This window comes from Cyanistes caeruleus, chromosome 18 (assembly GCF_971803275.1).
Source record: "Cyanistes caeruleus chromosome 18, bCyaCae1.hap1.1, whole genome shotgun sequence".
Lineage (NCBI taxonomy): Eukaryota > Metazoa > Chordata > Aves > Passeriformes > Paridae > Cyanistes > Cyanistes caeruleus.
The window spans coordinates 9,560,430-9,579,586 of NC_141718.1; the positions used below are offsets into that span (position 1 = coordinate 9,560,430).

Genomic DNA, 19,157 nt, shown 5'->3' on the forward strand with positions numbered 1-19,157 from the left:
GAGCAGATGCTTGAAGAACAATTCTGCTCCCCCAGATATGCTCAGCCTCCAGCAACAGATCATGGAAGCATAAAATATCCTGAGCTGTAAGGGACCTACAGGAATAATGGAATCCAACTTCGGGCCCCCCTCTGGCAGGAAGAGCCTTTTTTCCTGATATCCAAGCTAACTGTCCCCTGGCACAGCCCCGGCTGTTCCCTCGGCTCACAGCAGAGATTGGAGCTGCCCCTCATGGGGAAGCTGTAGGTGGATGTTCAGGTGGGAAAGGACGTGCAGTGTTCAGTAATCCTCAAGGGATTTCTTTATTCCATGATTTTTGCTCTCTTTAATCCTTCAAAGCTGTCACAACACAACATCCTCTGGCTGTGGGGATATTTAGCTGTCCCTTGGAGGGAAGCTGCTTTTATTCATCAATAGCAGAGTGGTTTGGATTTGAAGGGGCCTTAAAGCCCGTCTCATTCCATCCCCTGCCATGGGCAGGGACACCTTCCACTGCCTCAGGCTGCTCCAAGCCCCGTCCAACCTGGCACCTTGAATATATTCAGGGATCCAGTTTCCCTGGGACAAGCCCTCTGTTCCCCTTCCCTCCTCGCTCCCTCATGACTTTTAGGTGTGACATGGAGGCCCTCAGCGCCATCCCCCCGCGCAAACTCAACATCTCTGGAGGGGCTTTGGCTCAGTGGCCGCCCGGAGTCCGGAGCGGCGGGCGCGGAGCTCCCTCCTGCGGCACTGCCGAGCAGCGCGGACGGGCCGGGAAGCTGCAGCCGCGCTCTGAGGGATAACCGGGGGGTGGTCACCCCCTCCTCATCCCGCTCCCCTGCCCTCCCCGCCGCTGCCTGTCCCCGGTGCCCCAGCGCTGCTCCCGCGGGCCCCAGCCCCGCAGGCCCCGTTGCTAAGGGGCCGTTGCTAAGGACCAACATCCGGGTCCCGCCCGCGCATGCGCGGTACCGCACTCGGCCCACGTGACCCGGGGAAGATGGCGGCGCCCGTGGGGCGGCGTGCGCGGCGCTGAGCGCTCCCTCCTTGGCGCCTGGCGCTGCCATGTCGCGGCTTATCGTGAAGAATCTCCCCAATGGGGTGAGGCGTCTGTGAGGTGGCGGGTGGCATGCGGGGGCTAGGATGGGTCTGAGGAGACGCTGAGAGGGGAAGCGGGATGCCGGGCAGGGAGAGGCACCGGGAGGGGAGCGTATGGTGGGGATGGGGAAGAGTGGGGAGACCCCCTGGGAGAGAAGGTTTGAAGTGGTGGGAGGATGAGGTTTGGAGGCGGAGCGGCGAATGTGCCGGGGGAAGGGGCTGTGAGGGGATTCGGGGTCGTGGTCAGTGCTGGGGTGGGAAACACGGGGTAGCTTCTGGGAGGAGAATGGTGGGAGAGCTCCTGGAGGAGTCAGGAAGGTGCAGGAAGCAGCGTGAGCGGCACGGGCTGGGCAGGTGGCAGCCCCTCAGGGTGGGCAGCGGGTCTGGTTGTGGTCACTGTGCCCCCCTCGTTGTCCGGGAGCTGGGGGCGGGTGCCCTCGGTGCTGCTGTGTCCGGCAGGATCCCCTCCTGTTCCCCATCCCCACGTGCGGATTCGTGGGGAAGATGAACAGCTTTGGTGGCTGAAGTAGGGGTTTGGTTCACAACGTGGCTCCTGCAGCCTTCCAGAAGCCCTTTGAGACAGAATATTTTGGGGTGGTCCTCAGAGCCTCTCTGTGGCTGATTTCCCTTCCTTTCCCAGATGAAGGAGGAGCGCTTCAGGAAGCTCTTTGCTGCCTTTGGCACGCTCACTGATTGCTGCCTCAAGTACACCAAGGATGGAAGGTTCCGGAAATTCGGCTTCATTGGCTACAAGTCTGAGGATGAAGCTCAAACAGCCCTGAACCACTTCAACAAAAGCTTCATAGACACTTCCAGAGTCACAGTGAGCTGATGTCTACAAATATCTCCCTGGGATTCTTAAGGAATGGGAGCTTAGAAAGTGATTCCTCCCTGTGAGGGTGGGCAGGCCCTGGCACAGGGTGCCCAGAGAAGCTGTGGCTGCCCCTGGATCCCTGGAGGTGTCCAAGGCCAGGCTGGACAGGGTTTGGAGCATCCTGGGGCAGTGGAAGGTGTCCCTGGCCATGGCAGGGGTGGCACTTTAAGGCCCCTTGCAATCCAAGCCATCCCTGGATTCAGTGCCTGTCCACTCCTGACTTTCCCATGGTGATTGAATGTGTAGCTCTGTGCTTTTAAAACAAACTGTAAAAAGTTGTTCCTGCACACACCCTCCATCCCATCAGGGTTACAATAACTCCTCAGTGCAGTTAGCCAGCAGTTAGAGCCCAGGCTGCTGAGCACATGTTTATTAAGGACCTGACTCATTCCAGGTGGAGTTGTGCAAGTCTTTTGGTGACCCTACAAAACCCAAAGCCTGGAGCAAGCACTCTCAGAAGGCCCCTGCCTCAGAACAGCAGACCAAGCAGTCCTTGGCAAGTGCTCCTGCAGGCACAAAGAAGGTGAGTCTTGCCTGATTCCTGGAGGCTCTGATGTGTGGCAGTGCCAGAGAAGGGTGGCCTGGGCTGTGGGGAAGGGGACACCGTGTGCTGTAGTCCTGGTGCTGCTGTTTCCTGCCTCAGGGTCTCTGTTCCTGTGCTGTTAGGTTACCTGGAATTGCCTGTGCCTCTAATAAACCTCTCTGGGTTTTTTCCCAAGGATAAAAAGAAGAAAGATCCAGTGGATAACTTAAAGGAGGTGAGTTGAGGTTGGATTTCTGTCCCTGCATTCTTGCTGCTGAATAGTTCCTTTCTGTCCTGATTTCCATGTTGTTAATTCAGGCTGGGACAGCCCAGTTCTATTGTAAAAAAATATTTTAACAACCCCAGTGTGGGGGTCCAACTTTTTAATGGTCAGCTATCCCTGTGAGCACACCTTGCATCCAGGACAGTTCTGTTGCAGCAGTTCTGGGCTTTAACCATTTGTGAGTTTTGTCACATTTAACTTACCTGGTGTTTCCTCATTTTATTGTTTTGTTTTCCTCTTTGAAGTACTTTCTAAACACCAATTATAAAAAAAAGTAGGAATGGGACACCTTGAGAAGACTTTAATCATGTTGTCAGTGTAAATTGAGCTCCCCTTAAGGGATTTTTGGTTTTACACTGTTGGAAATGAGGTGGTATCTTGGATTTCAGATTCACTATCAGTCTCTCTTCACAGCTTGTCTTTTTTTCCTCCCCCACAGCTGGAGGAAGATAAAACATTCCAGGAGTTCCTGGTGGTTCACCAGAAGAGGTCCCAGGTGGCCACTTGGGCTAATGACACTTTGGCAGAGCAGCCCAAGAAGGGAAAGTCAGCAGCAGCTGATTACCTTAACTTTGATTCAGATGAGTCTGAGGAGCTGAGTGAGGATGGGGATGAAGCCTCTGAAGACGAGGAGGAGATGAAAGGTACCCGAGGGAGCTGTCACCCCTTGCTTGTCTCAGGCACAGTGCCTGTGAGTGACAGGGTTGGACTCAGTGTCACCAGGAGAGTGGGGTCTCACCTTTCTGTGCTGGGAATGTCTGGCTTTTTCCCCAGATTTGGGGAAATGTGACAAATGCAGTGTCTGCTATTCAGGGGGGTGGCATTTGTGCTTTCCCAGTGTCATAGGGAGGAGTAACAAGGCAAACATCTGCAGCTTTCCTTGAAGTGCTTTCCTACTTGCAGCCTCTTTCATCTGCAGGATTTCCAGGGCTGGATGTGGTTTCTGTGGGTTTAGGGACCTGTGGGTGTCTGTCAACTTGTCTGGTCTGCCTTTGATGCACATTTCTGGGAATTGAGCCTGCCAGGGTTGGTGGGAAGGGACTCCTGGCTCCTGAGAGGAAACCTAGAGTAGTGGGTTCATTCTGAAGACTCACAAGTCTGGGCTGCAGTGTGGTGTGTGTATTTTAGAATTCAGTGTCCCTGCAGCAGGGATGGGTGTGGGTTTGGAGCTTTTCTCCCTCCCTCCATGACATTTCCTCAGGCTGTTCTGGTGGAGCGAGTGGTGCTTTCCCTGCTGCTTCTCATCTCTCCTTGGGTAACTCAAATGTAGGTGTGATTGTGTCCTTTTCCCGGTAAAACTGAACACTTGAAACCCTTCTCTGGGGCCTGCTTGGGGTATTTAGCTAAAATTATGACAGAACAGTTTTCCCTGGAGTACCTCAAACCCCCTTCTAATGTGTTTTGTACGTGAACTGTTGCGTTGAAATCCAGGCTCAGTCTGGAGGTGCCAGGATGAAATTGTTCTGCTGTTCTCAAGCCTTTCCCATGGAAAAGGTAGAGGATAGGGAGGTGATGGTCATGATTGTGTCAGTTTGCAGCTTTTTCCTGGCCTGGGGGGAGAGCAGCAGCATCTGTGTGAAAAAACTTCTCTGCTCTCTCCTCTCTGCCAGGAAGCAAAGAAGGGAAGAAGGCAGCTACCAGCAAAGACCTCTCAGATATGGATTACCTGAAATCTAAAGTGGTGAAGGATTCTTCCTCCTCATCCAGTACAGAGGAAGAAACAGAGACTGAGGAGGAAGAAGAGGAAAGTGAGACTGAGGAGGACTCAGGCATTGCAGAAACACACCCAGAGAAAAGGGAGAAGCCAAAAGCCCAACAAACAGAGCAAAAAACACCAGCAGGGAAGAAGAAAAAAGGATCCACACTAGAGGTACAGCAGAATTAGACTTCTGTCTTCTTTGAAGCAGCAGCTTTATGGATGGCAGGTGCCTGTCAGTCCCTGCAGGGATGAGCTGACAGCCTGGGAAGGCTGCAGGGCCCACTGGGTACCAGCTTTCTTGGCATTCCTGGTGTGACCCATTTACAAATCTTGTTGAATCTCCTCAGGGCTGACTAAATTCCCAAAGATGAGGCTTGCTGCTAGTGCCCTTTTCAGAGGCTTTTTTTTTTCCAGGAAATGCTGTCCTGGAAACAGCAGAACTCTGATTTTCATGGCAGTGCACCTTCAGCTGGCACCTCCTGCCCCAGGCTGCTGCAGCAGCAGCAGTGGGAATCTCCTGATCTTCCCTCCCACTCTTCAACCTCCTGTTTGTTGGCCAAGCCCAGCTGGTTGTGCTGTGATTTTTGTTCTTTCATTCAGCTTTTTCTCCCTTTTCTTTACCCCTCTCTGTGCAGGGCAGCTCAGGGGAAGCCAGCACTCCATTCACAGTGAAACTTCGTGGGGCCCCCTCAAACATCACTGAGGCAAGTTTGTTTTCCCAGCTGGGGAGGGAGGCTCAGGGGTGTCTCAGAGCGTACCTCTGCGAGATATTTGTAGAGAATTGTCACTTCTCACTCTTTTGAGGGTTGTGTGGGTGATCAGGGGAAGTCTTGTGCAGAGATCTCTTTGTTGAGTGGGCTGTTTCATATATAAAAAAAAACTAAGCCTGTAACTTGCTTCTTCCTGTATCTGAGAACTTACTCAAGCAATTCTAATTCTTCCCACAGCAAAAAATTCGGGAATTTTTCTTCCCTCTGAAGCCAGTGGCAATCCGGATGGGAAAAAAGGCCCAGGGGAAGAATTCAGGTAAGAGCTGTGTGTGGAAGGGGGGTGGGATCTGTGAGTTTGGGGACCTCTTGATCACCCCTCTGCTCTTTTAGTCTGCAGTTCCAAATCCCTGGCTCATGGCCTGATTCTTTGAGACCTTTCTGTGACTTTGCAGCTCTCCTGCCCTACTTGCTGCCCACAGGATGCCGTGGGCAGAGTAATGTTGGCTGTGCTCCCTTAGGAGTAGCAGCAAGAGCCTTTTTTTATTGAGCTGCATCCAGAATTTTCTATTCTAACCACCCTAAACCATGCCAAGGAAAAGCCTGTTCCTCTGGGATAGCTGCAGCAGCCCAGGGCACTGTGCTGATTTGTGTGAGCAGGTCCTTGGAGCTTTGCTCTGTGCTCTTTTCCTTTCATACTCCAACAAGGGATGCACCTTTTATTTGCTCTTGGGGGCACCTGTGAAAGCCTCCTCCAGCTGCTAAGTCAAATTTTTTTGATTTGTATATAGAGAATAAGCTTTGAAAAGGCAGCCTTCCAGTCTGACATGGCCATTTCCAGGCTGGATTGAAACTTTCCATGGGAGCTGAATGCTCTGTCTATCGGAATCTATATTAAAGCAAGCCCAATTCACCCTTAATTACCCAATTAGTGGTTGTGTGTGTTCCCCACATGATGCTCAGTTGAACCTTCCCTTCCTCCAAGGTTACATCTTTGTTGACTTGAAGAGTGAAGCAGAAATGCAAAGGGCCTTGAAGCGGAAAAAAGAATTCCTGGGTAAGGGCTGTTTGTTCCTCCTCGTTCCAGCCGTGGGAGCTCAGCTGCTCGAGTGTTCCCTGCACAAGTAGCTCCTGTGATTGGAGTTTTTCCCAGGCAGATGGGGGGCTTGTTCCTTGGGATAAATCAGGTGCTGTGACAGGAGTGGGGTTTTGGGACCCTCGTGTTTTGCCGTGTGCTTGAGGTTGTTCTTGTTGGGGTAAAAATAACTCTGCTCGAGTCCAGCTTTGTACAGACAGTGCTGCAAGGCTGGGCTGGAGCCCTGGGCTTGGCCTAAGCCTTGGGGTAACTTCTGAAATTCTGTTTGCAAGATACTGTGTGTGGAATGGGAATGGCTGTTTGGATGAGGCTGGGGCTCCCTGAAAGGAAAGGGGGCTGGTGTTGATATCCTGATTTTTATGAACACTGATTCTTACAACCCCACCTCCCTGTTATTTTTGAGTCCTGCTCAGAGCCTGTGGGGCTGTAATTGTGTCTAACCCTGGGCTCTTTGTCATGCCATGAGTTTTAGCTTTCACCTTACCCAGATTGCGTGCTGCATTAGTTTTTAACTCTGAGCTTCACCTAAAGTGTCAGCAAGTTCTCCTCACAGCTCAGTCAGACAAAACAATCCTTTTCCAGCCCAAGAACCAAGGACACCATTGCAGCTTCAGGCCCAAACAGTATTAACAACAGCAAATTGAGAAGAGCAATCTGTGAGGATTCTTTATAACCTGAATATTCTTTATAACCTGAAGCTGTAATTGGACAATTAACCCCACAATGGAAGTGGACCAAAATTTATAAAAGTGTGAAAACTCATGACTGAGTGTCCATCGTGGGTGGAGCCTCAGCCAGGCTCTTGTACTGCCCAAGGTGCATCCTTGGAAGACTTTTTAATAAATCCCTGCTTTATTCCCTTGGCTCTGTCAAGTCTCTGTTCTAGGCAGCCTCTCAAGGCATCGTTTGCACACGGGTGTTGTTTGTTCATGGCCTTGGGAAGCTTCCAACGTCCCTCTGTGTTGTTTGGGGATCAGGTGGACGCTGTGTGGAGGTTTCCCGGTGCAGGAACACCACAAAAGAAACTGTTCCAGCAAAACCTGAGCACCAGCCCTGGCAAAGGAGGCTGAGGGATGATGAGGAGGAAGAGGACTTGTCTGAATCAGGGAGGCTCTTTGTCAGGAATCTGCCGTTCACCAGCACGGAGCAGGACTTGGAGAAGATCTTTTCGAAGTACGGTGAGTGTGCCACGGGACTGGAACTTGCAGGGCAACGCCTTTCCTTTGTCCAGAGGTTTTCCTGCTGGGTGGGAGTGGACAAAGCTCCATGTCCCATATCTCTTGGAACGTGGCCCAGCTCCCATCATCTTTATTTTCTGGTGTGATAATGTGAGCCTGCTTGGCAGGAGGCTTCCTGCAGGTTAGAGGTGAATCCTTGAGATCCACATGACATTCCAAACAATACCTCCAAATTAAACACATTTTAGGTTATCTTGGCATCCTGGGGCAGAGAGGGTGAGGTTGTGGGAGTCTCTATTCCTGACTGAAGCTGAAGGCAGCTGCTCAGAGCTTGCCTGGTTTGTGTCACCTGTCAGAGCCCATGAGCTGCCACACCTGGACTTGGGGTGCTTGTGCTGGGCCCTCCTTGTCCCTCTGCAGCTCCTGGCCCAGGCTGGTGGCTCAGCACACATCCAGAGCTGCTCCTCTCATCCCTGGTTGTGTCTGGGAGGTGCCAGTTCAGAGCTGTGCAGGGACATCTGTGACCACCAAGCCTTCCCTCCTGCAGGACCCCTCTCGGAGATCCACTTCCCCATAGACAAACTCACCAAGAAACCCAAAGGATTTGCTTTCATCACCTACATGCTCCCTGAGCATGCTGTGAAGGCCCTGGCAGAGCTGGATGGGCAGGTGTTCCAGGTACAGCAGCTGGTGCTTTTCCTGTGCTTTGGTGGGAATGGTTGGGAATGTGGCTCAGAGTTTGCTTCTGGGCTTTGCTAAAAAGCTTGAGGCTCTCCTGCAGGCTCTTTTGGGTAGAGTAGCTTGCTTTGAACAGCTTTGCAGACACCAGAATCCTGGTAGAGATGGGGAAGGAGCTCTGAGTCTGTCTCACATTGCAGCTGCTTGGACTTGCAGCTGTGCTCCTTTGGGAAGGAAAATTCCCTCTTTCCACCAAGGTCTGACCAGAAGAGGTGCCAGGAAATTTCCTCCATGTGGACATCTGTGGATTATTCCCGAGCTGCTGAACCTCCTCTTCCTACCTTGCAGGGCAGAATGATGCATCTTTTACCCTCCACCATCAAAAAGGAAAAAATGGAAGATGGAGATACAGAAGAGTCTTCCTCCTACAAAAAGCACAAAGAGGCCAAGGACAAAGCCAACAGTGCCAGGTACATCTGGGAATTCCAGATTCCCAGGAAGTGGCAGGAATGGCTGTGGGATCTGCACAGGGGCTGTAGAGGTGCCCAGAGTTGATGAAGCGTTTGCTGTGCAGCTCTGTTTCCTTTCTCTCTTACCTACCCAACTCCTCTGCCCATGTAGCTGCAGTAGCTCAGTGAGCAGCAGAAATTTGGAGCAACAGGGGTTTGAATGGCTTTGGTATGAGTTACTTCTCTAATAAGAGTTAGTCTGATTCTATAATTCTTCAGTGGAGTGGTTTCAGATCAGTTGGGCCTTTCTCCTCTGCTTGGCCACATGTAATTCTAAAGCTTGTAGCAGCTTTTTCTTGCTGTGGGACAAATCAGTTTGAAAGAAGTGGCTGATACTTTTTGTCTTGAAGGGAAAAGTGTGCAACCTTGCTTGCATGGGGTTTGTGGGTTTAGGAAACCAGTTGGAAAGGTGTGTTCCTCTGAGCCAGTGCCTGAACTTCAGCTGCAGAGCTGTGACCAGTCAGGTCTGGGGAAGCAGAGCTCACTGCCTTCCATTTGATCTCCAGTCACATCTCCCTCATCCTGTCCCTTCTCTAGGGATCTCCCACCCTTCTTGCCCTCTCTCTTCACCCTGCGTGCTCATGGAGGTGCTCAGAGCTGCTTTTTCCCAGGGTCATTGCCTGGAGGGGCCCCATGACTGACCCTGGCTGTGTTTTCTCTCGCCAGCTCCCACAACTGGAACACGCTGTTTGTGGGGACCAACGCTGTGGCTGATGCCATGGCCCACAAGTACAACGCTTCCAAAAGCCAAGTGCTGGATGCTGTGAGTTGGGTTGTGGTGGATCAGCTGGGGTGGGACATCACTTTCCTGCCTGTTTCTTTATGGGCAGGACCTTCCTGGTTTTGTACAGGAAAAGCCTCAGGGCAGCCATGGGCACCACACGGGCTGAGGCCTGTGGTGCTGTAGCACCTCTGTGGGGTCTGAGCTGACTGATCCCTTGGTCCCCAGCCTTCCTTCCCACTCTGCTTTCCTGTGGCTGAATTTTGCATTTCTACAGCACTGGAAGTTGGGTGGGAATTTACACCCTGAAGTTCAGATCCTTCCTGGAAATTTCATTTTACTTTGGGATGTGTTTGAATTCCGATTTCCAGCAGCTCCAGAGGAGCTGGAGCATTTTACCTTCAAGCTGCCTGCCACATTCCCTTTGCATGTGCTTCTGAGAGCAGCAGAAGCAGCAGGTGACTGAATTCTTGCCTGCAGGAGAGCAAAGACAGCGTGGCAGTGAGAGTGGCTCTGGGAGAAACGGAGCTGGTCCAGGAAATCCGCCGGTTCCTCATGGAAAACGGAGTCAGCCTGGATTCCTTCAGCCAGGTGAGAGGCTCAGCTGGAGGCACCAGTGGGGATCCATCTCTTCTAGTCCTGGTGTTCTCAGCTCTCTTGGGAATTGGTAGTTGAATCCTCAGCATCTTGCAGGATTGAACCCTCCCTGATGAGTTAGAAAATGTATCCATTTGAAAACACAGCTGCCCTCGGGATGGGCGAGATCCACAATGTGATGGCTTTGGGATGGTGGGCAGTTTGCTGTAGGCAGGGAAGGAGCCCTGTGGATCTCCATCCATGAGATGTGGTTGCAGTGGGATGTGGATTTTGCAGGGAGCGTTTCCTAAGTGACCATTGGCCCTTTTGGAAAGGGAAAAGGAGTGACACGGAGAGAGGGAGAGCACAGCCTGTCAGATCCAGGAAACTGCTGGGTTTGCTCTCTTCCATCCCATATTGTTTCTTTCCCTGCTGGCTGTGTCAGGCTGCTGGAGAGAGGAGCAAGACAGTGATCCTGGTGAAGAACCTCCCGGCCAGCACGAGCGCCATGGAGCTGGAGGAGCTCTTTGGCAAACACGGCAGCCTGGGCCGGGTGCTGCTGCCAGAGGGAGGCATCACAGCCATCGTGGAGTTCCTGGAGCCCACAGAGGCCAAGCAAGCCTTCACCAGGCTGGCCTACTCCAAGGTGGGGACACTGCCTGGGGAGTGGGATCTTGGTGAGTTGGGAAGCTGCGGAAGGGCTCGCTCTGAGTGTGAGGGGCACGGGGAGTTATCCCAGAGGCACCAACATTTCAGCCTTTGGATTTAGGGAGGTGCCTGGTACAGCAGAGCAGGGCTCAGCCTGCAGAGGATGCTGGAGATGGGGCTGTGACACAGCTGGAGGGTTTGTTTTCCCTTTCACAATCCAGGAGTGACCCATGGCAGGCTGTGGTCCTGCAAGGCTGGATCCTTTCGTAAGAGTTTTGGCTGTAGTCTTGTAAGCCCAGATCCTTTTGTGACAGAGTTTAGCCACTTGAAAAGGTCACTCAGCTTTTCCACTGCTGTTTTCCGTCACAGAATGAGGTGAAAACGAAGCTGAGAGCAGAGTTTTTCATTCAGGCCTTGCCTTTCACTCCTCATTTCTCTTCTGTCTTCTCTTCACAGTTTCATTCTGTGCCCCTGTATCTGGAGTGGGCTCCAATGGGGGTTTTCCTCAGCCCAGCCCCTCAGAAAAAAAAAGCTGGGGTTCCAGGAAAGGAGGATGAAGCGGGGCTGGTACCAGGTAAGAACTTTGGCTGACTTGCTGGGGGTCTCTGTGATTCTCTGCTATTGTGTCAAGCCCCAGGATATGTTTTGTCTGGGTGACTTCCCACTGTGAGGGCTGATCTCCCCATCCCAGGGGCTCATCCACAGTTTGAATGGACAACTCCCCCAAAATTCGGCTTTGTTGCATCTTACAAAGTTGGATTTATTCTTCTTGTTTCAGGTGAAGCTATAAAAGACTCAGAGGAAGCAGCGGCACAGGAGGAAGAGGAGGAGGAAGAAGAAGAGGAAGAAGAAAATATTCCTGGGTGTACCTTGTTCATCAAAAACCTGAACTTTGCCACCACAGAAGACACACTGAAGGAGGTGAGCAATCAGGACACAGTGTTTAAAGGATTTCAGCAGCAGCCAGTGTGACCTAGTGAGAGATGAGAGAGCACTGGGTTCTACTGGGACCAGGAGCATCACTCCAGGTGTCAGTTAAGACAAATGCATCTGGAACTGTTTTGATGGGGTTTAATTCCACCCAGAGACAGGTGGAGGCAGTAGGAAATCTTTTAACATTCCTGATTTCTCATGTTTTCTGTAATGCTCTTCCGTGGGACAGGCACTGCTGCAGCTCTGCCACTGCTTCGTGTGTGAGAGGCAGTGAATAAATAAATGATGATTTCTGAATGTGCTCTTCCCCTCAGCTTCTGCTGACATTGTGCTGCCTTGTGCTGCTTCACCTCAACAGGGCACCTGGGAGTGTGGCATTCCTGGAGTTATGTGGGGTGTTAATACCAAAATAAGGAAAAACAGCTGAATTTCCCATCTTTGGCACTTCTTGTAGCTGTGTAAAAGGCCACATTCCATGGCCCAAGAATCCTGGATCTGTGAGACTGCCTAGAGACTCTGGTCCAGCTGAGGACAGATAAATGTCCAGTGGAGGGCTGGGATTTCTGGCTTTACAAGGGAGTCAAATAAATAGTGTGCTACCTTCTAGCCCCCCATTTTTGGGAAGAGCTGTGTTCTAGGGACATCACCCACCCTTAAGGCCTCTCCCTGGCTGAGGGCATCTTGTAATCCAGAGTGTTCCTGCAGAGCCATCTCAGATCTCTCACCCCTTCTGAGGGGTGGTGGAGGATTTCTGGGAAGGTGTGTCTCCATATCTTTAGAACTGTTTGTGTACATTTGTACAGAGGTAATTTGGTGAGGAAAGGCTCAGCTGCACTGCCTGGCAGGTGTGTGCTGGGGGAGGTGGGCCACGCTGGCAGCTGAGTTGTGAGCCAGTGTCAAAGGGAACTGAATCACGTGTCCCAATTCCTTGCAGACGTTTTCCAAAGTGGGAGCCCTGAAGAGCTGCACAATATCCAAGAAGAAAGACAAAGCAGGTACTCTAGATGTTGCTGTTCAATTCCTTCCCTCAGCTGCTTGCTGAGGGCTCAGGTGTGGCGTTGTTTCAGCATTCATCTGGCTGAGCATTTGTGTTCCTGCTGGCAAATGGAGCCTCAGCGCTTCCAGAGGCATTCCCGTCGAAATGGCTGCAAGCAGCAACCAAACCTTGCCCCTAGGGTTGGGTCTAGAAGGTTAAGCTCCATGGTGGGATTTGTGGAGGTGTGACCTTGTCTCGAGATAGGAGAAGCCAAACTCCTTCAGGATCACAGAAGAGAGTGGGATGCTGACAGGAGCCGGTGCCCTGTGATGATTAAACCCGGCATTATCCTGGAAATGGCCAGATCCTCAAGGATGTCTGGCTGAGAGCTGTGCTGAGTGGGCTTGGTTTGCCTTCTCCCTGCCAGCCCTGAGCCCCCCAGGCTGCAGGGAGGAGTGTCTGTGCCTGCTGTTGGCTGCTCTTGCTTCCTGAGGAGTTGGATTAAGGCAAGCCCTGGCTGGAGGAGCTGTGGCTTCTCTGGGAGCTGCACAGCTTTGTGGCATTTCCCCTTGACAGAGCTTCCCTGTCAATATCTGAAAACTCAGATCCACTGTGAGATAAAGAAATAAAGTGAACTCTTCAGTTCTGCTGGTGGGTCTGGCTGTAGGTCTGAGCAGGCAGCACAAAGTGTGGGCTGATCTTGTAGCACCTGATCCCTTCTGGCACCGGGGGTCATCTCTACACTCTGCCACTACTGAGGTTCTGAAGATGAAAATGGGGTGGTGTTTTCTCCCCTCATTATTAACTGTCCCTTCATTCTGGCTCCTGAATTAGGCAGCATGTTCCTCAGGGGTGTGGTGTGACTGCAGGTGCTGCAAACCTTTGCTGTGCAGGGAGGGGAGGAGATGTCTCTCCTTTGTTGTGGAGGTGGCTGCTGCCCACCCCAGCTTATGGAATGTCTGTTTCCACAGCAGGATCGCTTCCCCTGACTCTGACCAGCACTTGCTTTGCAGTGTTTTCTTTAAGGAAGCTGCACTGAGATGATAAAAAGCAAAACATGGATTCTGTGTGCAGCATCTGTTATCCCCTGTTCACATCAGCACCAAAACCAGCTAGTCCAGAGCACTGCCTTGCTCAGAAAACTCAGCCCAGGTGCTCATGAGGAGCATCCAAAGTCCAGCCATGGACAGGCTGGCCCTTTACATGAGATACTAAGCTTTTACCCCTGCCCCAGGTTTGGCAATCAGTGCTTGCTCCTGGTTTGTTTTTATCATTTATATCATCACTGCTTTCTTAAAAAGTCCCCTTTCTCTCCCAGGCACTTTGCTTTCCATGGGCTTTGGATTTGTGGAGTACAAGAAGCCAGAGAGTGCCCAGAAAGCCCTGCGCCAGCTCCAGGTGAGCCTGAGCCTGCCAGGCTGGAATTCTTTCCAGAGGCTTGGATGAACCTGGCAGTTCAAAACCGAGCTGAGGGTGTCAGTGCTGTGGGTTGCTCTGGACAGGAGAAGCCTCAAATGGGCTAGGTTTTTGTGGGAAGAGGGTTTGTAAAAGGACAGAACCATGGAAAAGTTGTGTTTCTTAGTGCTGGTCCAACCTGGAATCCCAGAAAATGTACAAGGATTGAACTTCCTTGAGTTTTCCTGTCAGGTGCCCCTTGCAGGGGGCAGAGACCTAGATATCCCCTCACAGAACAATCACTGATTAATGTTAATTTAGTGCTGTTTTTACTTCTATTTCTTTTATATATTTATTTCTATTAATGATATCCTTTTTTGCTGCTGTTTCTCTGTTTGAACTCCCAGGGCTGCACTGTGGATGGACACAAGCTGGAAGTGAAGCTCTCAGAGAGAGCTGTCAGGTAAGGCTCACCTCTCACCTCAGTTACAATCCAGCTGCAGTAATCCTTGGGAGCTTCTTCCCTTCTTCCCCAGCATCTGCATCCTGAGGGGTGTGACCAGGACTGCTCCAGCTGTTGAACACATCAGCCTTTGCTCTGCTTTACTCAGAGTCAGTTTTGCTTGAAAGGAACAAATAAAATTTAAAAAAAAAGAGGAATGAGCTGAAGTGGGGCCCCAAAACTGAGCCCAAAGTGAGAACCAGACAGAATTTTCCTCCCTGCTCAAGGAACAATCCTCTGCTTTGGTGAGAGGTCAGGCAGCATTGCGAGTTCCCAGGGGTTTAACAAGTTCTTGGAGAGAAATCTTCTCTGGGTAATGAAGTCTTTTTACCTGTTCATCTGAGAGAACAGGAGCTTAAGAATAATATTCAAATCAAGACAAAACCAGGTTTCCTGCTTGATAAAAAAGTTTGTATTTACCTCCTTTTCCCTGGGCAACCAGGCACAGAGGAGATGGTTACTTGTGAGTGAATTTACTTGGAATCAGCCTTGGTTTTTAGGGATTCCTTCCTAGTTTTTGCTCAGCGCAGAATATTCTAACTGCAAAGTTGCAAGTTAATCCAGATATTTGAATGTTGGCACCTAAACACCATCTTCAGACACTCTGGAAACCCTACTGCAAGCAATATCTGTTAAATGTCAAAATTTGTTTGAAAATCTGGTTCCTGGGGACCACAAGCAGTCTGACAGCTCCCTGTGTCTTCACTTTGTATTTGAGTTCTTTCATAAACCATTTTTATCCAGTTTGATTTTGAAAATCCCTTCAGCAGGTATCCAGGCCACAATGGGAAGTGCTTTGCTTTATGGAATAAGCTGCTGTCTTTTGTGTTAGGTAAATTCTGACCTTGTCCAAATGCAATACAATTCCAGAGGTAAAAAAAAAAAATTAATACTCTGTTACAAAATTTCATTTGCTGTTTTATAACCCAGGAAGAAAAAGAATCAAAATTAGCCTACATTAAGCTAATTTTTAAAAATATATTCATTAATGCATTCTCCTGACAGTTAAAGGGCAAGATTTGGTGACAAAACACAAGTTAATGGCAAATCTGAGTTGAGGACTTAAGTTGTAGCAAGATGGACTATTTAATTTTCAGATGTAGGATTTAAAGGTGTTTGGAATTTGATCTTTCTTGGTGTCCTGTGACTGTCACAACCAAGGATGCCAGTGTAAGCTGGTGCCTCAATTTTCCACATTCCAAATCCTGAGGGAGCCACAGTTCCAAGGGACTTTGCTGCCCTGTGGTCTTTACCTGCCTTTCCTGTTGGCTTCCAGGCCTGCTGTGAAATCAGCCCGAAAGAAACAGATTGCCAAGAAGCAGAGAACTTCCAAGATCCTGGTCCGAAACATCCCCTTCCAGGCCACTGTCAGGGAAATCAGGGAGCTCTTCAGGTAGGAAAATGCTTTGTTGGGTCTGTGGATTACTCTGAGGGGAGCTGCTGGGATTTTCGTACATGGTCTTTCTCAGATTGTAAATATTGTGATTTTTTTGTTGTTGTTGTTTTTTGTGGAAGAAAACAGTGATTTTGGGATCACCTCTATGATCTGTGTCCCCTCAGCCTTTTGTGCTGTGGTTTAAGCCTTGCTCCATCCTGAAAAATAAGTGAGGCTTTGTGAGAGGAAAACCATCTTTACTGCTCCCAGGACAAGAATGCCCTGCTCACTGCCCCAGGCCGTGCTCCCTGCTCTGCTGTTGGTTTGCAGGTGGGATTTTTCTGCCAGCTCCCATCCACAGGGTGCTGTGTTGGAGCTGGCCTCTGTGAGCCTGTCCTAGCAGAAGTTGGGTGCTTTTGTCACAGCTGGGGCCTTTCTTTCCAAAGGGGAGCTTTGAGGTATTGCTTAACCCTTTAAAACCTCCTCAGACCATGAAGTGAAAAGCCCCTGGCAGTGAATTGTTTGTGTTCATAGAATTCCAACCCCTTTACTTGTGTGAAGGTGTGGTTCCTGTGTGGCTGTGAGGAAAGCTCTGTGTTGCAGCACTCACTTGGGATGAATCCCAGGGATTTCACTGAAGGCAAAGCCTGCCTTGGCTTTTGGACAGAGGTGTGATGATGGTCACAACAACGAGATGCCTCTAGAGGAGCAAAAGGATTTTTTTTGTGCTGTGCAGCTTGGATGCTTTTACTTCAATTCTACGCTGAGGGATTGAGGCAGAAGCCCCCAGGGGCTGCCAGTGCCCATGCTGAGTTTCCTCAGCAGTGGAGCTCTGCTAATTTAAATCCCAACACTCTGAGCTAGAGACGTGACCCTCGCAAAGCTCCAGCCAGCAAAGCCGGGACGGAGGTGAAGTTCAAGGCGCTGGGAGGGTTTGTACATCACAGGCACAGAGCCTGTGGGGGGTTTTTGGTGTGGGCTTTTTCCCTCCTGTCTTGTCTAGCACCTCAGAGCTGTGGAGAGGAGGGGCTGGGGAGCATCTGATGAATATTGCAGGGAATGTCACCAGCTGGTGACAGCGCTCTCGGAGCATCCCCTTCCTTCACCTGGGGTATTCAGAGCTGGGGCTTTATCCTCAGAACAAAAACCAGCATTCCTTTCACTCCTGCCATCTCCCCTCTGGAGCAGCCAAAACCAGGCACAGCAGAGCACTGCCCACCACCTCACCCTCCTGGACTGCTTTGTTTGTGCCTCTAAATCAGCTGCCTTTGCTCTAGAGCTTCGGGCTTGCTCTGCGTTTAGATCCTGCCTGAGTTTGTCTTTTGTTAGGGATTTCTTGGGAATGGCAAGCAGTCCTTGGCAGTGGAAGGGCTGGCAGGGCTGCAGGGGGCACTCTTAGCCTGCCCAGGACAGCCAGCCTGGGGACAGCAAGGGACAGCCAGCCTGGGGACCACCAGGCCACTCAGCCAGGCATCACCACACAGGGTGACAGCCCCAGGTTTTACAGGATGAGCATCTTCCCTATTGTTTCACCTGCTCCAGAGCCACCTTCCAGCTGTGCAGCAGGAAAAAAAAATAAATTGATTTTTAAATTCATATTTCTTTATTTTTAAATTCATATTTCTTCATTTTTAAATGTATTTCTTTAAAAATTAAGAAATATTATTTTTAATAAATATTATTTTGAAATATTCTTTTTAATATAAATATTAATTTAAACTTAAATATTAATTTAAACATATAAATATATGTGTATTTATTTTATGTGCACACACACATTATATACATCCATGCAGAATCTATGTATATGTATGTATTACCCCAGAAAAATTCATAGATTATGCCAATATTGTTGAAAAAAAAAAATCTATAACACATTATATGTGTGTAGATATATTTATTTTTTTCCCCCAAACAAATATTTCCATGTTTTGAGCTTTGTCAAGGAACTCAGTCCCCCTTCTGAAATGGCCCCCCAGAAGGTGTTGATGACCCTGGAACAGCAAAACAAGGGAGCTGGGTGCCCTGAGCAGTGGATTTTTCAAGGTGTGCTGTACCTGCTCAGCACTGGCAGTTCAGGGATCCCTGCCCTGGCTGGTTTTCCACTTTTGGATCTTGTTGTTTATGGATCCATCACTGAAATATCCCTACAGCAGCTTGGAGGAACTTCTTCCTTTTGGAATCTGGGGATCCCAGGTTGTTTCTTGGATTGGAGAAAGGTGGTGCTTAATTAAGGTGTTTGAGGGGAGTCAGGAATGCTCTGATCAACAGCTCAGGTCCTCTGCCTGCAGCATAATCCTCTTTTAGCAATTCCACAAGCCTCAGGTGCTGCCCTGCTCCCACCCCAGCCCCAGTGGCTTTGCTGGGGTGTGACACTGGTTCAGAGCATGTCCTGCCACGTTCTCCTGGAGGTTCTGGCCTCTCTTGCACCCTCAAGGGATTTATTTATCTTTTTTTTTTTTAAAAAGATAGGTGTTATCTCCTTCAGAGGGAGAAATGCTGTTCAATTATAGGGGCTGCTTTTGGGCAAGGTGTGAAGATTAAGCTTTTGTGGGTGTGTTTTTTTCACCTATTTTTGTTCTTGATTAGCTCCCACTCTTCTCTTTACTACCTGGAAAAACAACAAAAGGTAAATGGTGCTTAGTTCTTTGCAAAGAGCTACAGTTAGGGGAGGAGAGACAAAGGGATTGCTATCCCATGAGCACTGCTAATTTTTGCTACCAAATTGTGGGGTTTTTATGGCAAGACTTTTTTATTTGATTTTTTTTTTTTTTTTTCAAAAGGAACTCTAGTCGTGGCAAGCTGAACTGGAATCTGTGAAAGGCCACACTTTCACAGATTGGAGCCCTGGCAATTTCTGAAAATTGGGCTCCTTTAAGAATCTATCACATGAGATCCATGCAGCCTTCATTGAGAGTTCCAATTAACTCTTTGTTTCAGAGCATCCCCTTCCATCCTCCTTCCCTCTGCCTTGCACCAACTCCATGAAGATTGAAAATCTGGCTGTTTTGCAAGTGGTTTATAATGTTCTGATGAGATGGGGGTTTAATTTTCCTCAAAAAGGGAATGATAAAATTTAGAAAAATGCTTCCTAAAAGATTCCTGCTCGATCCAAGGCAGTCTGGGGGATGGACACAGTCCAGAGTTTGGCAGAGCTGCTGTTCATCCCACCAAAGGATGCAGTGCTTGGAGTTGTGTTTTTGGGGGATGAAGTTTCTTTCCTTTGCACAGTATATCTGAGAACTTACCATTTTGGTTTTATCTTTGATTTCTCTGCAATTTGCAGCAATTGTTAGTTCCAGCCCTCCCCTGCCAATTAGCTGTGGCAGACAAAATTCAGAGGGAGGTCAGGCTTGGTGTGGAAGGTGTTTTATCGTCCCCCTGGCCATCCCTGGCCTTGCACCTGTAGG

General features: G+C 49.8%; 1 protein-coding gene across 2 annotated transcripts in view; it reads left to right on the forward strand.

Annotated features, from left to right (window-relative positions):
• Nucleotides 1–469: 469 nt before the first annotated feature.
• Nucleotides 470–19,157, forward strand: part of RBM19 (RNA binding motif protein 19) — a 52,189-nt gene continuing 33,501 nt past the window's right edge. Inside the window, exons 1-21 of one of the 2 annotated variants that reach the window (XM_023937583.2) lie at nucleotides 470–1,077; nucleotides 1,715–1,897; nucleotides 2,343–2,471; nucleotides 2,668–2,706; nucleotides 3,194–3,398; nucleotides 4,365–4,624; nucleotides 5,089–5,157; nucleotides 5,401–5,479; nucleotides 6,146–6,217; nucleotides 7,234–7,434; nucleotides 7,982–8,112; nucleotides 8,461–8,582; nucleotides 9,288–9,384; nucleotides 9,823–9,933; nucleotides 10,364–10,564; nucleotides 11,023–11,140; nucleotides 11,345–11,487; nucleotides 12,434–12,494; nucleotides 13,794–13,873; nucleotides 14,278–14,333; nucleotides 15,649–15,765. In XM_023937583.2, coding sequence (XP_023793351.2) covers nucleotides 1,042–1,077; nucleotides 1,715–1,897; nucleotides 2,343–2,471; nucleotides 2,668–2,706; nucleotides 3,194–3,398; nucleotides 4,365–4,624; nucleotides 5,089–5,157; nucleotides 5,401–5,479; nucleotides 6,146–6,217; nucleotides 7,234–7,434; nucleotides 7,982–8,112; nucleotides 8,461–8,582; nucleotides 9,288–9,384; nucleotides 9,823–9,933; nucleotides 10,364–10,564; nucleotides 11,023–11,140; nucleotides 11,345–11,487; nucleotides 12,434–12,494; nucleotides 13,794–13,873; nucleotides 14,278–14,333; nucleotides 15,649–15,765 — 2,510 coding nt within the window. In that variant the 5' untranslated portion in view covers nucleotides 470–1,041. The remainder of the gene's footprint in view (nucleotides 1,078–1,714; nucleotides 1,898–2,342; nucleotides 2,472–2,667; nucleotides 2,707–3,193; nucleotides 3,399–4,364; nucleotides 4,625–5,088; nucleotides 5,158–5,400; nucleotides 5,480–6,145; nucleotides 6,218–7,233; nucleotides 7,435–7,981; nucleotides 8,113–8,460; nucleotides 8,583–9,287; nucleotides 9,385–9,822; nucleotides 9,934–10,363; nucleotides 10,565–11,022; nucleotides 11,141–11,344; nucleotides 11,488–12,433; nucleotides 12,495–13,793; nucleotides 13,874–14,277; nucleotides 14,334–15,648; nucleotides 15,766–19,157) is intronic. The other variant, XM_086855206.1, reaches the window with a different exon arrangement.